Source organism: Talpa occidentalis, unplaced genomic scaffold (assembly GCF_014898055.3).
Source record: "Talpa occidentalis isolate TD23 unplaced genomic scaffold, MPIMG_talOcc4v2.1 talOcc4.10, whole genome shotgun sequence".
NCBI classification, from domain to species: domain Eukaryota; kingdom Metazoa; phylum Chordata; class Mammalia; order Eulipotyphla; family Talpidae; genus Talpa; species Talpa occidentalis.
The window spans coordinates 106221422-106238331 of record NW_023600993.1 but is presented as its reverse complement, the minus strand read 5'-3'; the positions used below and the strand labels follow the sequence as shown (position 1 = coordinate 106238331).

The window sequence follows — 16910 nt, the reverse complement described above, 5'->3', positions numbered from 1 at the left end:
CGGCTCTCACTGCGGGGCCCGGGGCGCCCTCCAGGTCTGGACGCAGCTTCAGAAAACCAGCAGCACTTTCACTGAAGCGACCCAGATGTCCATTTGGGGGTACGTGTGGTCTGCTAGAGGGGCTGGGGTGGGTCCTGCAGGGGGGTGCTCAGGCCCCAGGTGAGAGGCAGAGGTGCCGAGGGGGCCCTGCCTGAGGCAGGAGGCCGCCACCCAGCACCCGTGGGGGGCAGCTTCACGGAGACCCCGGTCAGATGCCGCTGAGCCCGACACCCGCGTTCCTGCAGCCGCCACCCCCCGCTTCCTCCCGACCTGCTCCACGCATTGCTGCCTCCAGGAAACCCGCTGGGCAAGGCCGAGGCTCACCCTCCCAGAGACCAGGTCGACCGACCGGCCTCTCCCTCTCAAGGAGCCCACTAGCCAGAGGGGCCGCGGACAGCCCGGCCTGGGCTCTGGGGAGGGAGCACCCCAAAGAAGGCGGACTCTGGGCGGGTTCCACAGGCTTCGGAGACAGAGGGCTGGAGAGGTGGAGGGGTGGAGGCTGCGGGGGGCAGTGAGGTGGCCAGTGGGGGACCGCGGGAGGTCCCCAGGCCCTGAGGGGGCTGAGCCCAGAAGGGAGGAACGATTTGAGGGGAGTCTTGGGTGGAGCTGATGGGAGCAAGGCCGAGCGCTGCGCTGCGTCAGCCTGGGGACCGCTGGCCCGACGCTGCCCGGCCTCCCGGGCCTGGCCACGGGGGCCCTGAGCTCCGTGGAAGCAGGTGGTTGCACCAAACATTTTTGCGCAACAAAACAGGTGAAAGTTTAAAGCTGAGGGTGAGGCCGGGGGTTGCTGCAGAGAAGCAGCGACGACCAGCAAACGCGGTTCCTGACCCTGCGGGCTCCGTGCAGAGGGGCCGGGTGCCGTCGGGGCTCCACCCTGCGCGTGGGCCCCCGAGCCCGTGCACGCCGCCCGCAGCACCGGCACTCGCCTGCTCAGGCTGACAGAGGGGAGGCACGGGGGTCCGGTGAGCAGCTGGGGCCCCCGGGAGCAGGGGCCGCGCCCTCCTGCATCCTTCGCCTCCCCCCGTGCCTCAGTGGCTGTGGCCCCCAGCGTGGTCACGTGAAGCCACCGTGTGCCCCCTGCGGTCAGGCATGTTCCTGGGGGGACTCCTCACTGTAGTTTGGTGGTGGGGTGGGTGTGGTGAGGCAGTGCACACCACCAGGGGCCCCCGCCCAGCCTGGCTGCCACCGCTCACCCCAGGGCTGCCCATAGCTTTGGGGCGGGAGCTCGCAAAGGCCCCGCCAGCCCGACGTCACGAGCCACAGAAACAAAGCAGACCAGGCGGAGATGAGGGCCTTAGAAACTAAAATATATTCACATGGCTCATTCCAGCTGAGGACACCCACAAGCAGACGCCCCAAGGCTGAGGCCCCCTGCGGGCCGCGGCCCTCGCCCTCCCACGCAGGCGGGCACCAGGGACGCGCTGTGCAGAGCCAGCCCCACCGCGCGGCAGCTCTGTCCCTTTGCAGTGGGCCGAGGCCCGCAGCAATGCAGGCTGACTGCAGGGAGCCGGCCCAGGGGGCGCTGAGGCCAGGTCAGGGCCGGGTGGGTGCAGGGCTCGCAGGCCCGGTCAACACGTGCACCTGCCGGCCCCCCGAGAGTCAACCCATCCAGGGAGAAGCTGAGTGCGCCCTGGGGGTGTGGGTGCTGGCTTGCAGCATGGCACAGCTCAGACGTTGCTCTGGAGCTGGAGACCCGCAGGACTGTTGGGGGCGGCGGCCCGGCAGGGCAGGGAGGCTTCCGGGCCATCTGGACAGCCGGGCGGCGACCTGTACAGGAAGCAGGCGGCGGCGAAGAAGAGGAGGCCCAGGACCTGCGGAGAGAGGGGCCTGCTGGGCTTTCTCGGGGGTCCCCAGGCCCCTGTCGGTGAGGAGACCACACACCTGCACCCCAGCCCTGCGCCGACCCTGCTCTTGCTAGCGAGGGGGAGAAAAAGGACTTGACTGAAAGCAGAGGCAGCGATGAGGTGGGGCCATCCGGACTGCACGGGGCCCCCAAAGACAGGCCCAAGCCTGAAAGCTGCGAGGGGCCTTTATTTGCAGAAGTCGCCAGGGGCCTTGAGTCCTTCTGGGTCAGGGTGGGCCCAAGTCCAATGACCGGGGCCCTCCAAGGAGGGAAGTCTGGCTCTGGAAACAGGGTGGGCGCCGAGGAGGCCGCGGGGTGCGGCTCTCGGCCGGGAGCCTGAGAAGGTGCAGGCTCTGTGAAGCCGCCGCTTGGCGGCCTCGTCCCGGCCTGTGCCGGGGCCTGGCTCAGGGTGGCACCCCCGCCGGCCTTAGGGCCGGCCCAGGACACACGAGGGCCCGAGGAGGAGTGGATGCCGGCCCTGCGCACACATCCCGCCCGCCAGCACCGGCTGCAGCGGAAATGCCGTCCTGGGACGCCGGGCAGTGAGGCCCGAGGCTGTGTCCACATGGCCCGGAGCTCACGCCCAAGGGGACGCAGCGGAGGGCGAGCTGTCGGGCCCCGCACACCGCACGCGCGAAGCAGGCTCAGCACTGGCGGTCGTGGGGTGGGGACCGGCCTGGCGGCGGCCCCGGGCTCAGGCGGTCTGGCAGACGGCCCCGGGAGCCCCCGCAGGCCCTGCCCACCGCGGTTCCCACTGCTCTGCGGGATAAGCCCAGGGCCCAGCCTGCTCCCGGGGGTCCCTCCTCCTGCAAGGTTCCGGGGTGCACAGGGTTCAGGCCCCAAGAAATCAGAAGCTCCAGATCATCCTGGAGCTTGTTTGGAAGGCTTTGCGCCGTCTCCTCCCATGGGGGGGTGTGACTGGAAACGCTGCTCCCCGTGGAGGGCAGCTGAGCACAGCCGGGAGCTCCTCCCAGCAGCCTGAGCAGGAGGACGGTCCAGGGCGGGGAACCCTCCTACCATGGCCTGGCCCGGAAGGCACAGGGCAGCCGGGAGGGGAGCAGTGGGGCGAGGGGAAGGCCCTGCAGGCAGGAGGAGGGGCCAGGACAGACCCAGGACCCCACCACCCCGGCAGCCTCCCAGCCCCCTGCAGGCGGAGGGGCAGAGAGGAGCTGGCTGCAGGGAGCTGCCGATGCCAGGGCGCGAGTGCAGCTGTGCAGGTCCTGGGGCTGCCTTGGCCTCCAGTGAATAGAGAAAATTCTTATCTTTCGGGGATAGCCTTGGGGCTCCCTTCTTCCGGTGCACCCCAAGATGCGATCCCCACTCACCTTGTATGCCAGCCCAGCCACCAGCATGGCCCGGCTCATGGCCGCGTTCTGGAAGGCCAGGCAGGAGCCCTGCCGGTCGCACTGGTGCTGCCAGAGCAGGCAGGCCCGGTCGATCACCCAGCCGAAGGCGACGGGTCCCGGGATGCTCCCTGGGGAGGGAGGGACACACTCAGACCCACAGGCCGCGGGCAGCCGGAGCCCGTGTCTCAGACTTCAGCAGGCGGGGAGGGAGCCCCAGTAGATGCCCCACAGCACCTAGTGCTCGGACCACGATCCACTGCACTCCCAGGGCCAGGGACCGCTGCGGGCCGCAGACGCACCTGCAGGGAGAGGGCGGTGTCGGTGGGGCTGGGCGGGGCTCCTGGGCCAGACCCCAGGTCCTCTGCGCCCACCGCGGCCACAGGGAAGGCTCTGGGCCGGAGCCCAGCCCCGGCCTACCGCAGGGTGGCGGTCAGTGCTGGGACGCTGCCGAGGAACGTGAAGAGGATCAGCACGACCATGAAGGCCAGGAGGAGGGGCTTTCCCGGGCAGGCGGAGGCGCACTTCCCCGCGGTGGCGTTGCCAAGGCCGGAGGAGAGGTTCTGGGGGACACAGCGGCAGCCCAGGTACACCTGCGGGCGATGACAGTCCGTCTGCGGCTGCACCCAGGCCGGGCCAGGCTGGGCCGCGGGCGCGGGGCGGCGGGACTGTGGGGCCACACTCACCTTCTGGCCTCCGGGGCTGCTGGCGGTCGTCCCCGGGCAGCCCGCGTGGCAGGGCGAGTAGTAGGTGAGGCCGTCGGAGCCGCACACGGGGCTGTAGAGCTCGGGCGGGCAGCGGCAGGCGGCGTTGCAGGCGGCCGTCAGCTCCGGGTGTCCACTGGGCAGGGGCCTGCGGGAGGGCGGCGGGTGGGCGGGCGGAGGCCGGTGCCAAGTCCCGTGGTGGAGGTGACCACCCAGGCCACTCACGGCCCCGCCATGCCCGCTCGCCACGCCCACCCCGTGGGCTCGTGCTTTCCCGGGCGCAAATGCCAACACACGGGGAGCAGTGGGCACGCACCTGTACCCACGAGGCTTGACGCACAGTCCCCCCGGGGTTGCCGCCGGTGGTATCACTCGGCTCCCCACTCCCCGGGCCCTGTCCCGCTCCACAGGGAGCCCAGGCTGTTGCCCCTGCCAGGGCGGGGCCCCCAGCCACCACTGGGCCTCCCACTGGCCCCTCTCCCTTGAGGCTGCGGCCTGCCGGGGACGGCTGCACGAGGACCCTGGAGGGACATCAGCAGTGGCTGGGGGCAAGTGGCTGCTGGAGCCTTGGGTCACAGCGATGCTGTGAGCCGGGCAGTGCCGAGCAGGGGTCCAGGTCTCCTGCTGTTTACTCGAGGGAATGCGGGGCCCTCCCCGCCCCTTCAAACAGTGCCCACCCCAAGGGCCGGCTGGCCTCACCTGCCGCCGTAGCTGGCCGTCACGCCCGCCACGGGCACGTTGGGGCAGTGTGTGAAGAAGACCAGGGTGGCCAGCAGACTGGCCAGGGTGCCCAGCAGGCAGAGCTTGACCATGCCCGAGCCACGAAGCTTGAGCTTGTTCACCAGGATGCCGCCCAGGAGGGTGCCGCCGCCGCCCGCGGGCACCACCATATACCCTGCAGGAGCCTCAGGGAGGTGCGGGCTCAGGGAGGGCGTAGGACTGGGACATCCTCTGCACTTGGGGGGCTCCATTTGGCAGAGGGGCAAGTTCAGGTGCAGGAAGTAGGCCCGTCTGACAGGCAGGGCGGGCTCTGCTGGGGTGAGCCGGCCTGTTGAGTGCAGCCCCCTGGGAGTGCGGGCAGGGCGCTGGGGAGCCAGGCGGGGCGGGGGACAGACACAGGGGCGGGTGGACTGAGAGGACGGGGCCGCCTTCCATGCGCGGCCAGGACGGGCTGGCCTGCGACTCCTGGGCTGTCCCAGGGATGGGGTGCAGATGGGCTGGGGGTCCCCAAGGGGCAGCCCCCGTGCCTCTGGGGCTCAGCGTCTCCCAGCCACGCCGGAAGCCAGCCCGCCGGGCGGCAGGTCCCAGGCGTTGGGGGGCGGCGCTGCGGCTGGGGGTGCGGTCCGTGGAATCACCGGGGCGGGGAGGCTGGGCCAGGGGGCGGCCGCGGCGGCAGCAGGGAAGGGGCGGGGTGCGCGGGGCGGCCCACCGCGCTCTCCCCCCATGCCCAGCGCCCGTGCCGGAAGCGGCCCGTCCCTGCCCGACCCCGCGTGACCCCGCCCGGCGGAGCCCTGCCCTGCGCCCCTGCAACGCGCCCTGCCCGGGACGCCCCGTGGGCACCGGCAGGACCGAGTGCGAAGAGGACCTCGTCCGCTCCGGGGGTCCAGCTGCCCTGGCCCCACCTCCGGAGCCCTGGGCCCTGCGGGACCGCCGGGGGCTTCCCACCAGGAGGGCACGGCCCCGGGGTCCTGGGTACAACCAGTCAGCAGGCAGCAGGCTGTGCCCGGCCCTGGGCGCCGCACAGCAGCCCCGCCCCCCCACAGACAGCCCCGCCCCCAAAGCCCCGCCCCGCCCCCCGCCCCAGACAGCCCCGCCCCCAGACAGCCCCGCCCCACCCCCAGACAGCCCCGCCCCGAAGCCCCGCCCCCGCAGCCCCGCCCCGCCCCTCCCACAGACGGCCCCGCCCCACAGCCCCGCCCCGCCCAGACAGCCCCGCCCCCGCCCCAGGCAGCCCCGCCCCCAGGCAGCCACGCCCCCGCCCCGCCCCACAGACAGCCCCGCCCCGAAGCCCCGCCCCTCCCACAGACGGCCCGGCCCGGCCCCGCCCCGCCCCCAGACAGCCCCGCCCCCACATCCCGCCCCGCCCCGCCCCGCCCACGGACGGCCCCGCCTCCGCAGCCCCGCCCCGCCCACAGACGGCCCCGCCCCCGCAGCCCCGCAGCCCCGCAGCCCCCGCAGCCCCGCAGCCCCCCCCACGCCCAGCCCGCGCTGAGGGCGGCGGGGCGCGAGCCGGGTCTGGGGGTCCCGCCGTCCGAGAGCGACGCAGCCCCTGGCCCGGCCCTTTCCTCACCGAACAAGGAGGCGGCCTGCGGGGCGCTCAGGCCGAGCTGCGACTCCAGGAACTTGGGCCCGAACGTGGACATGCCGGCGACCAGCGTGGCCTCGGCGGCCGCGGCCAGGCACAGCAGCACGAACGCGGGGTTCCGCAGCAGGAGCCCGGCGGCGCTGCGCGGGGGGCCGGTCAGGGCCGCGGGGCGCCGGGGCGGGGGGCCGGGGGCCGCCCGCCCCCCCACCCCGCCGCAGCCCCCCGCCCCCCCACCCCGCCGCAGCCCCCCGGCCACGCTCCGCGCTCCGGGGGGCGCCGCAGAGGGGGCAGCCCCCGCCTCCGGCCTGCGGGGCCCCTCTTCCCGGCCTCTCGGGAGCGGGAGAGCCCGTGTGGGGGCCCCCGGGGATCCCCCACCCCCCCTCCACCTCCCCTCCAGGGGTCAGGACCGCGCGGGGCCCAGGGCCTGGGGCGGGGGTGGCCGTGCTGCCACTTACACTGGCAGCTCCCGCACGGCGCTCCTGAAGCGGGGGCTGCCGGCCGGCCCGCGGCCGCTGGCCTGCAGCTGACGAGCCTCGTGGCGCTGGGAGCCTGGGAGCGCCAGGAAGGGGGGCGTCAGGAGCCGGTGGGCCCGCCGCAGGGACAGCAACAGACTGGACAGAGCCCTCGGCGCAGCTGGGGCCGAGGCCAGGCTGCCGGGGGTGGAGACGGCCTCGCCTCTGGCCCCGAGGAGGGGGCTGCACAGCTGCTGGGCCCCCCGCAGGATGCAGGGCCCAGCAGGGAAGGTGGGGTGGCAGGGCCAGTGCTGGAGCCGGCCCAGCAGACGCTGGCCCCGGGCGGAGGGGCAGGGAGAGGGTCGGCGGGGCCCACCTGGCAGCTGCCGCGGGGAGCCCAGGAGGGGGATGGCCACAAGGAAGGCGGCAGCCCCAGCGCCCAGGAAGCCGACCCACCAGGCACCGACCCAGAGCGGGCTTTCAGAGGTCAGCTCCGTCCTGCGGGGAGAGGCCTTTGGGTCAGTGCTCACCCTGGTGCCCACCCAGGGGCCCCTCCGCTGGCGGGTCCAGGGGCTCAAGCTGAGGGGCTGCTGGCGAGGCCCCTGGCCAGGCCTGAGCGCAGGAGTCCCGGCAGAGCAGGAGGCCCAGCCTGGGCAGCAGGGAGGTTGGCCCTGACCCCAGCTCCCCCTCCAGGCTAGCCCTGGACATCCCCCGGCTGGGCACGCATGCCCGGGCCGCATCCCCAGCCCAGCGTGGGGGGCCGTGGGCACTCACCGGCGGCCCAGGTCTGTGTACATGTCCAGCAGGGCGCCTCCGATCAGGTAGCCGGCGGCGGGGCCCAGGATGGCCGCAGTGTAGAAGGTGGCTGCAGGGCGAGCAGAGAGCTGGGCCAGCACCCTGGGGTCACCAGGCTGACCGAACCCCACCCAGCCCACACTTCTGCACTCACCCCACCCACCCAGGCCCTCCGCAGTCGGGTGGCCTCCACGGTGCCTGCTGAGGGTCAGTGTGCTGCTGAGCCTGTCCGGACGCCCCCAAGCCATTGCAGGTGCCCTAGGACGCTGCCCCTTGAAAGAGCTAGCCCTGAGGCCCCCCTCGAGGGGGGCACCCCACGACACGCCGGGAGGAGGCGGGGCCGCAGGCGCAGGGAGGCCGGGGGAATGCCAAGGCCCCAGCCCCAGGCCCTGGCAACCGCCCGGTGACTTGGATGTGGGAGTCTGGGTGGGGGTTAGGGGTCAGCCGTAAGCTGTGACCTGGCCACTGGAGAGCCAGGCAGCTTGATGGCACCTGAGCGCCGTCCAGGAGGGGGACGCGCAGGAAGGTCAGGGAGTGAAACCTCAGAATGCCAGGCGAGCCCTGACATTTCGAGGGAGAGGCCCCTGCTGTGGGCAGGGCCCCACGGTGGGCGAGTCCCTGGCTCAATAGACAGGAGGGGGGGGCCCAGGGCCTCGGGTCTGTCGGGACTGGGCCTGGCCCTCTCCACCGCCCTCCCCTCCCCACCCCGGGGCCACCAGCTTGAGCAGGTCAGGTGCCAGGGTGGCCTCGGGATTATCCCTGTGCCTGTCACTCGTGGCCCCAAGTGATAGGGGCTCGTGGCAGGGCAGGCCGGCCACACCGTGGCCACTTGCTGTGGTCTGCGCCTTGCCAGGTGGGCGCCGCCAGCCCGCCAGGGGCTGCAGGCAGACGGAGACCCTCGGGATCACCTGCCTCCTGGCCGGGAGCACCCCTGCCGCCCCCACCTGCGCCGCCGCTCACCGATGTAGACGGGAGAGAGGCTGGGCTGGACGTTCTCATCCAGGTAGGTGACGCCCAGCGTGTAGAGGGGCGTGGCGCCGGCGCCCTGCAGGAGCTGGCCCAGCACGAAGACCAGCTGGTACCCCTGCAGGCCCGGGGCGCCGGCCCCACAGGCCCAGCTGCGGTTGGCCCAGCAGGTCCCGGCCGCCTGGCCACCCGGCACCTCATAGGGGCCCGCGGCAAAGTGGGGCAGCGCAAACAGCAGGGCGCCGGCGCCCATGAGCAGCACCCCCGCCCCCAGCCAGCGGGGCTTGTGGCCGCGCCCCCCGAGGTGGCTGACCACCGGCAGGCACAGGCAGGCGGCCGCGTCGTAGGCGCTGGCGATGAGGCCGCTCTGGGTGCTGGGCAGGTCAAAGCGCCGCTCGAGCGAGGTGACCACGGTGCTGACCAGGCCGTTGACCGTCATGCCTTGCAGGAAGGACGCCCCACAGAGGATGCCCAGGACTCCCCCCGGGGAGTTGAGCGCCCGCAGGCAGGCGGGGGCGGGGGCGCACCGGCCGCTCGGGGAGCTCCTGGGCCTCACCGCCACCCACCGGGCCTCCCGGGCCCCCCGCCAGCCACGCCGCCCAGGCCGCGGCTCACACAACTGGCCGCGGGCACCCAGGGGGCCGCCGGGGGCGGGGGGCGGGTGGAGGAGGGACGGTCCCCGGCCGGGGCGGGCTGGCGCAGCCGGGGCGGCGGGGGGCCGGGCCCCTACGGGGTGCTGGGGCATCTCAGCGGAGGCAACAGCGATGGTCGTGCCAGCGGTGCCGCGGGTCAGCTCTGTGAGGAGAAGCTCCGGTGAGTGGCCGTACCGTCGCCCACGCATACGCCGTGCTGCCCGCTGCCCCCCGCCCAGGGCCTGGACCCCCACTCGGCACCTGGCACGCCTCGGGCTGGCACTGGGGCTGGCGGCCGGCAGAGCCGCCGAGGGAGGCCAGGCGCGCAGGGCAGGGCTGGGCGGCGCGGTCCCGGGGCCACACGCCCGCCTGCCCCGGCTGACCTGGCCGGGCCTCCCGCTGCGGCCTCCGCCTGCACAGTGCCCCAGCCGCGTGCTCCGGCGTGGAGGCCTCTGGTCCGGGGAGGGGCAGGCGGGCAGCGGCGGCCCTGGCCAGGCGGCTCCGGGACTGGCCCCAGGCGGTCGGGTCTGGCTGTGCTGGCCCCCGGGGTCTGGGGCGGCTGCATGCGCCGCGGGTCGGTTTCTCCAGGTGCTCACGCGAGCCTCGCTCTGCAGTGTGGACAACAGGAGAGGCGCCTGCTGCCCGCTGTCCTGCCGCCTGGCCCCCCGCACCCCACACTCGAGAGGGGCACTCACAGCCCCTCGGATGCCGGAGCCCAGGCCTTGCCCACTCTGCTCCTAAAGAGAGGTGGGCGCTGCCTCTCCGCCAGAAGTGAGCCCGCAGCTTGGCCAGGTGCCCACACGCCACAGTGCGCCCTGCGGCTCCGGCCAGGCCCCTGGCCCCCAGGAGGACGTTGGCTCCCCGACCTCTGGGTGTCCGGAGACCTGCCCACGCGAGGAGGGCCCCTGGCCGCCGGGCGTGTCCTGTAGGAGGGAGAAGGCTAGACGGGCACCCCCATGGGGCCCAAGCCAGCCCTGGAAGGCCCCCAAGAACTACGCCAGGCCGTGTGGGAGCAGAGGGGTGTGGGGTTCAGGGGGGCCCTGGGTAGCCTCACCAGGGCCCCCTTCCCACGGGGCCACACAGGAGTTTCCCCCGCAGCGGAGACGCTCAGGTACCGGGAGGCGGGTGTCAGGAGGGGGCGCGGGCTGCGCAGACGGGCCAAGGGCGCCCCCTCTGCAGGCGGCCGGCGTGGGGCGTGGGCAGGCCTGGCGCTGCGGCCTCTGCATGTCCCGCGGGCCCGTGGGTGCTTCCCACACAGGGTGGGCGGCGCTGCTAATCCATCGCCCCCACCTCCAGGCCCGGTCTCTGGGGCCTCCTTCCCGAATGTTCTCCTTGTCAGCTCCTCCCGGGAGACCCACGCGGGCGGGAAGCCAAAGGCAGCCTGACAGGGGCTCCTGGCGGGAAAACGGGGCCACGCAGGGGAGCACCCCACAGCGCACACAGGCCCAGGGGCCCACCCCTGTCAGGTGGAGGCCGCAGGAGCCCCAGCGCCCCGGCTCAGCGCAGGGACGCACTGTGTGCGGTCAAGGAGGCCAGTCCCCCCTCCGCAGCTGGCCTGGCCGGTCAGCTGGGCCTGAGCAGGGAGGTCAGGCGGTCAGGTCCGCCCACCCTTCCTCCCCCACCCCCACTCCCTTTGCCCCCGGGCTGTCCGAGGGGGGCTGGGGCAGCTGGGGGCCAAGGGCCTCCCGCACCTGCTCAGCCACACAGGTGGGGAAGACCCGATGCTGGAGGGCTGGCCTGGCTGGCTCCGGCCCGGTCTGTGGGCTCCCTCCCTACAGGGCAGTCTGGCCCAGACAGTGCCCCCTCAAGGAAGGCTTGAGTGAGGGGTGCAGTCTGGTCCCTGCCCAGGTAGGGGGGCAATAGGGCTGCCCAGGGCCCATTCCTGACACCCCCAAACAGGGAACTGGGAAGAACATGGGTCTCCCTTCTCCCTGCTCTCTGCTTCACCCAAGTCCTGGCCACACTTGGCCGCTCGCCCACACCCAGCCAGCACCTGGCCTCCTGCACCCTGGCCACTTGGCGCGCTGCCCCTCGAGCCCCCCGAGGCTGCTCTCCCCCCGAGGGTGAGCACAGGCCTTGCGCTTCTTGGAAATGAAGTTCAAGCTGTTTATGGAGCGGGCTGTGGGCGCGGCAGGACCGGGCAGCCAGCACACCTGAGTTTGCATACCTGGTGGGCGCAGGTGAGCCACAGGAGGTGGCTGCTTTGCATCAGGACAAGGAAGGACTGTCAGGGACACGCCTCTGGGGGTGCCGTGCCCCACCCTGTCTCCAGGCCCGAGGCAGAGGAGCGGGCGGGAGGGCACAGCCTCCTGCTCTCACGCACAGCCCGTGCACTGGGCACCCCCACCCGGGTCTCCCTGGGCTTCGGCTTCCACTGTAATGGGGTGTGATGTCACGCGAGGAGGCAGAGGACCCTGAGGTGAAGGAGCAGCCCCCTCCTTGGAGTGGCCTCCTGGGAGGAACGTGCCGGGGGAGGGGCGGTTCTGGCCAGTGGTGCTGGCGAGGGGACAGGCAGGCCCAAAAAGCCGGGCGGGACCAGGGTGCACCTGGAGCCCAGCTGACCCAAACCTCCTCTGTGGCTGGGGTCCCGCAGTGCCCCCAAGACTGGTGAGACAAGAAAGCCATGGAGAAGAGGCGGCCGTGGGGTGAAGGGGCTGGTTCAGAGCCGGCCTGTGAGGAAGGGCTGGGGGGAGGCTCTGGCAGGGCCTGGGACTCAGGGTGCCATCGGGCAGGCTGTGGCCAGCAAGCACCGCCCTGTGCCTGGTCCTCGGCGGCCCCGGGCCTCCCCTGGCCACAGCGCAGTGCGTGATGCTGGCTCGAGGCCGCAGTCTGTGAGGACTCTGTGGGTCTGGAAGTGCGGCCCGAGGGTCAGAGAGTGTCGGGGGGCTGTGAGGGGCAGGGGAGAGCGGGGCCTGGAGCTGGCAGGGAAGCCCCAAAACCAGCCCATGGGGGCACAGTGGCATCTAGCCTGCTCCGGCCAGTCCGGCCCCTCCCGCTCCTGCAGGTCCTGGCCCACGACAGCCCAGTACCCGGAGGTGTGAGCTGTGCCCACGCGGCCCTGGGGCCCCCCCAGCCCCGGGCCAGATGCAGCGCTGGGCTGGGGGCCCCGAGGAGTCACGAGTCCCAGGGCACCCACCTCCCGAAGCAGACACGGGCTCTTCCACGGCCACGCTGGTCAGGGCTTCGTGGTCTCTGTCCACGCCCGTGGTCTCTGGACACAGCGAGGGGGAAGTTCGGGTGGCCTGGCCCCTCAGGGCTGGCTGTGCCGCTGCCTCCCACACAGGACACCGGGGCAGGGTCTGCTCCGGGGCTGCCCCAGAACAGGGGGCTCAGGAAGTGACGCCACGCGCAGGGTCGGCTCCCTGCCCGTCCTCCAAGCTGCGACGTGGGCCGGCACGCTGGAGGCTTCCAGGTCGCCAGGGACCGGAGCCGCTGCCGGGCATTCACCTGGACCTCACGACGAGCTGAGGAAGGCGGTGGCGGAAGGCAGCGCAGACTGGAAGCGAGCGTCGAGGGGCAGACCCGCGGGCCTGGCACTACGCGGGAGCTCGCTCGGCCTCTGCTCGTCCTGCCCAGCCTCCCAGGGCCCCCCAGCCGGCGCTGCTGGGGGCTCAGCCTGGACCTGCCCTGCACCTGCTTCGGGGCTACACCCAGGACAGAGCCACGGGGGCGGGGGGGCAGCCTGCAAAGGCTCTTTCCGGGTGGGGGTAGGAAGCCAGGAACCAGGAGAGGGGGGCACGGTTCCGTGGAGGGCCCCCCCCCTCCGGCGGCACCAGGAAGGCCTGGCTGAGCGGCGCACGCCCCAGCCTCCACCTCCACCTCCGGGGCGTCTGCCTGCCCGGCAGCCTGGGCTCCGTGCCTCCCCCCAAGGCCGCAGCATCAGAGCGATGGCCTGGCCGGCCACTCCCGCCCTGTGACCCCGGGCAAGTCACTCACCCTCAGGGCCTGGGTCACCCAGCTGCGAAGGGGGTTAAAACCCTGGGGGCTCACTCAGAGCCAGGCGCAGCCCACCCTGGACAGCCCACCTGGCTTGACCGCCTTGGCACAGGCGCCGGGAGGCACCCTCGCTGCAGGGCCGGCCCCGCCTGCAGACCCAAAGCTCAGGCCCCGGCCCAGCCCCCTCGCCGCGGGCCGGCAGGCATCGGAGCTCGGGGAGCGGAGGCGCCCGCGCGGCCCGGCCCTCCGGTGGAAAAGTACTGCGTCCGCCGTCCTGCGCCCCCGCCTGCGCCGCCCCGCGGGACTCCCTCGCCCGCCGCCCCCAGCCCTGGCCTCCCGGCGGCGGGGCGCAGGCCTCCCGGGCCGAGAGCGGAGGGGCTGCCTTTCGCCTCCGAGGACCGCAGGGCGCTGTGCGCGGGGGCGCCGGTCCCGTCAGCGCGCACTGGGGGTGCCGGGCGCGGGTCCGACCTCCCGCCCCGCCGCCCGCCCCGCCGCCCGCATCGGGGCCCAGCCCGGGGTCGCCGGCACCTGCCGCGCTCCTGGTCAGCGGGGGCCGCGCCCCCGGCCCGACCTCGCGGCCGCGCGGCCCCAGCACTCACCGTCCGCGGGCGCAGCGCCGCGCTCCCCCCCTCGGCTCGGCCCACGCGCCTCGTTCATCCCGCCGGGGCGGGCGGGGTTCGGGGCCGGGCCGCACCCCCTGGCCAATGGCTGCGCCGAGCGGGAGCGCCGGCCGCGGCCTCAACCACCCTCTGAAGTGAGCGGCGGGGCGGGGCGGGGCGGAGAGGCGGCTGGGAGGGCGGCCCCGGGGGCTCCGGAGCCCCCCAGAGCACTGCACGCAACGGAGAGCCGCCTGAGGTCCGCTCCAGGCCGCGGCGCTTGCGCGGTGTCCTGCGAGGGGAGGCAGAGACCCTCCCCTGGGGCCGGCAGGTGGAGGCTCGGCCTCCGGAGCCGGACACGCTCTCCGCAGAGGCCGCCACGGACGCGCCCTGAGAGGGGCCCGGGGGCTCAGGCCTTGGGCAGAGGAAGACAGAGTGTGGATTCCAGGGAGTGCCGAGTCCTGGGGGCGACGTGAGGGCCCCCATCCCACCCTCAGGAATGGCAGATGAGGGCGGGTGGGGGCCCCCAGGATAAGTGGCGGCGCCCCCGGCCTGCGCCTGGCCGCGGGGCCGCCGGGCTCTCCTGGCAGCTCTGCCTCCGCGTCTGCGGAGCGCGCGGGCGAGCGGCGGTGGTGCGCGCCCGCCGGAGGCTTGGCACCGCCCAGGCCTGCCCAGCGCCGGCTCCGCTGCTCTGGGCTTGGGACGGGTCAGCGGGTCCCTCCGGCAGAGGCCTCACCTCCCAGCAGCTCCGAGCGCCCATCCCTGGGTCTCGGCGTCAGCCCGGAGCACAGCCGCCCAGGCCAGGTGCACGGACACGGCTGCCCCCTGCCTGCCCACCGCCCGCCGCGGGGTCTCGTTCGTCTCCGGTAACTGCCGCGGCCCGGGAGACCGCGCTGACCGAGGGCGTCTACCGAAGACTTCGCGAGCCCAACATCCCAATCATCCAAGTTATTTGCAGCCTGTTTGGGCCCTTCCTCGGGGGGGCTGCGCTGCGGAGCGCAGCAGACCTCACACCCCGCAAGCCCCTCGTCCAAAGCCCAAGGACGGAGGAGGCAGGCCCTGGCCCCTGCCAGGCCCGGCCCTGCCCTGGGCTGGAGCCCACACCCCCGCCTCCCGCCAGGGACTCCCCTCCCAGGTGCGCCCTCTGCCACCCCCACGGCGCCCACAACCTCCACCCAGGGCCTCTGCCCAGTGTCCACCTTCCTCCTCTGCGGACTGTGCAGACCTTGACCTTGAGCCTGCTCCTCCAGGAAGCCCTCCAGGCCCACCTCCCCTCCTCCACCCCGGCTCTCTTTACCATTTGTGGGGCTGGGCCTTGTCCCCAGCCCCCCCGCAGGCTGCGCCGCTTGGAGAGCCTTCAAGCAAGCTGGACATCCGGTGTCCACCCCCAGGCCCCGCGGGAGGTGTCGATGAAGGGGAGGAGGCCCAACCGCAAGGATCGCCTCAGTTTTCCCAGCCCGGGCGGACGTCCAGGAGCGCACAGTGGCTCTGGGGTGCCCCCTCTGCTCAGAATGGGCTTTCCAGGGTCCCGGAACTGACCCTGGGGTGCAGCCTGGCAGGGCAGGGTGGTCGGTGGCCTGGCTCTGCGGCCCACCCTCCTGCACCCACGACCTGCCGTCCGAGAGGCAGCGTGGCGGGTGCCCTGGACAACTGGGCTCCACTGGCGACGGGGTTCAGCAGCCTGGGAGCCCCCAGGAGAGCCCCAGACCCCCCTCCCGGCCAGAGACCGACCGGGGTTTGCTCTCAGCTTGGGGGTCTGCAAGAGGTGGCAGCTGTGGGGGGGAAGGGCCCCGGGAGGACCGCTGCTGGGGGTCTTTGTCATGCCCCCGTCTGCGGCCAGAGGTCAGTGCCCGCGGGGCATGGGCAGCGGCAGAGAAGGCCACGCCCCAGGTGGGCGCCGGGCCCTGCTCCTCGGGGCAGGCTCAGTGTGGCCGGCCGAGAAGGGCACACACGGGCCCGGGAAGGGGCTGCTGTCCTGGGGGCTGGGACCCCACGGCCGTGGGCCTGTCCAGCCTGTGTCCCGACTGGCCCTTGGAGCCCCGGACAAGGGGAAAGGCCCGGGGTGGGACGGCGACTCAAGGCCCCGCCCCCCTGAGGCTCCGTCCAGCCCGGGAACGGCCCTGGCCACAACCCGTCCCCAAATGCCCACATTCGGTCTTGTCGGGGCCGCGGGCCCTCTCCCCCGTGCCTGGAGCGGCCTCCCCCTGTGGCCCACCGGCCCCGGCCCTGAGGTCTGAGGGCCCCGAGGTCTGAGGCCACTGGCCATCTCCTTACGGTGCCGGAACCCTGGGTGGTCTCTGCGCCCAGCTGGGCACCCACACACAGCCCCCAGGGCCCCCCGAGCTGGCCGCTGGGCAGCCCCGGCCTCATCCTCAGGCGGCCGCCCTGGGAGGGAAGGTGGGCTCAGCCCCCTCCTGGCTCCCTGGAGCCTGCGCCCGTGAACCGTGGCCCGCACCCCACCGGGGCGCCTGCTGGCTCTGCTCACTGTCGGGGGAGCAGCCGGCTGCTAGGCCTCTTGCTCCTCACCCCCGGGCCCCCTCAGGCCACCCCGGCCCTCCCCCAGGCGCCCCACCTCTGGCACAGGGCGGTGTGGGGGCGGGGCACAGCACAGGCCGACACAGCACTGGCCTGGCTCCGCTCCGAGCCTGAAGCGGGGCCTGAGAAGGATGCACGTCCGCAGCTGCGCCCTTGCCTGGGCTGCCGGCCGCGGGTGGACGCCCCCTGGAATGCTGGCGCCCGAGTGGAGCTGGGCGGGGCTCTGGCCATGGCCTCACACCGGGCGGAGGAGCGGGGCTGCGGCGGGGGGCAGCTTCCAGCGCCGTGACGTGCTGCCGGGCCTCCGCCAGGGAAATGGAAAAACCCCAAGCACCAGGGCCAGTTTCCCCGCCGCAAGTGGCTGGAGGTGAAGTTTCCTTCCGTCTGGGCCACACCCAGCGATAGACGCTTCCTGGGGGCTCTTGCTGCTTTGTAGGCCAGTTATGAAGGTGACATGGAGGAGGGGATGGTGATGGTGATGGTGATGGTGGTGATGGTGGTGATGGTGGTGATGGTGATGGTGGAGGTGATGGTGGTGATGGTGATGGTGGAGGTGATGGTGATGGTGGTGGTGATGGTGATGATGGTGGTGGTGATGGTGGTGGTGATGGTGATGATGGTGATGGTGGAGGTGATGGTGGTGGTGATGGTGATGGTGGTGATGGTGATGGTGGTGGTGGTGATGGTGGTGATGGTGATGGTGGTGGTGATGGTGGTGGTGATGGTGATGGTGGTGGTGGTGATGGTGATGGTGGTGGTGATGG

At 73.1% G+C, this 16910-nt stretch overlaps 1 protein-coding gene across 1 annotated transcript; it reads right to left on the bottom strand.

Moving 5' to 3' along the window:
• Positions 1–1664: 1664 nt before the first annotated feature.
• SLCO4A1 (solute carrier organic anion transporter family member 4A1) lies at positions 1665–13672 on the bottom strand. The gene is made up of 14 exons (XM_037501660.2): positions 13615–13672; positions 12216–12290; positions 10134–10252; positions 8442–9816; positions 7461–7551; positions 7063–7184; positions 6690–6783; positions 6220–6374; positions 4629–4824; positions 3912–4077; positions 3646–3818; positions 3463–3527; positions 3208–3356; positions 1665–1850 (listed from the first exon to the last, which is right to left on the bottom strand). Exons 1-14 carry the CDS (start codon positions 13670–13672, stop codon positions 1707–1709), a joined length of 2982 nt encoding a protein of 993 aa, XP_037357557.1. The 3' UTR covers positions 1665–1706.
• Positions 13673–16910: the final 3238 nt, after the last annotated feature.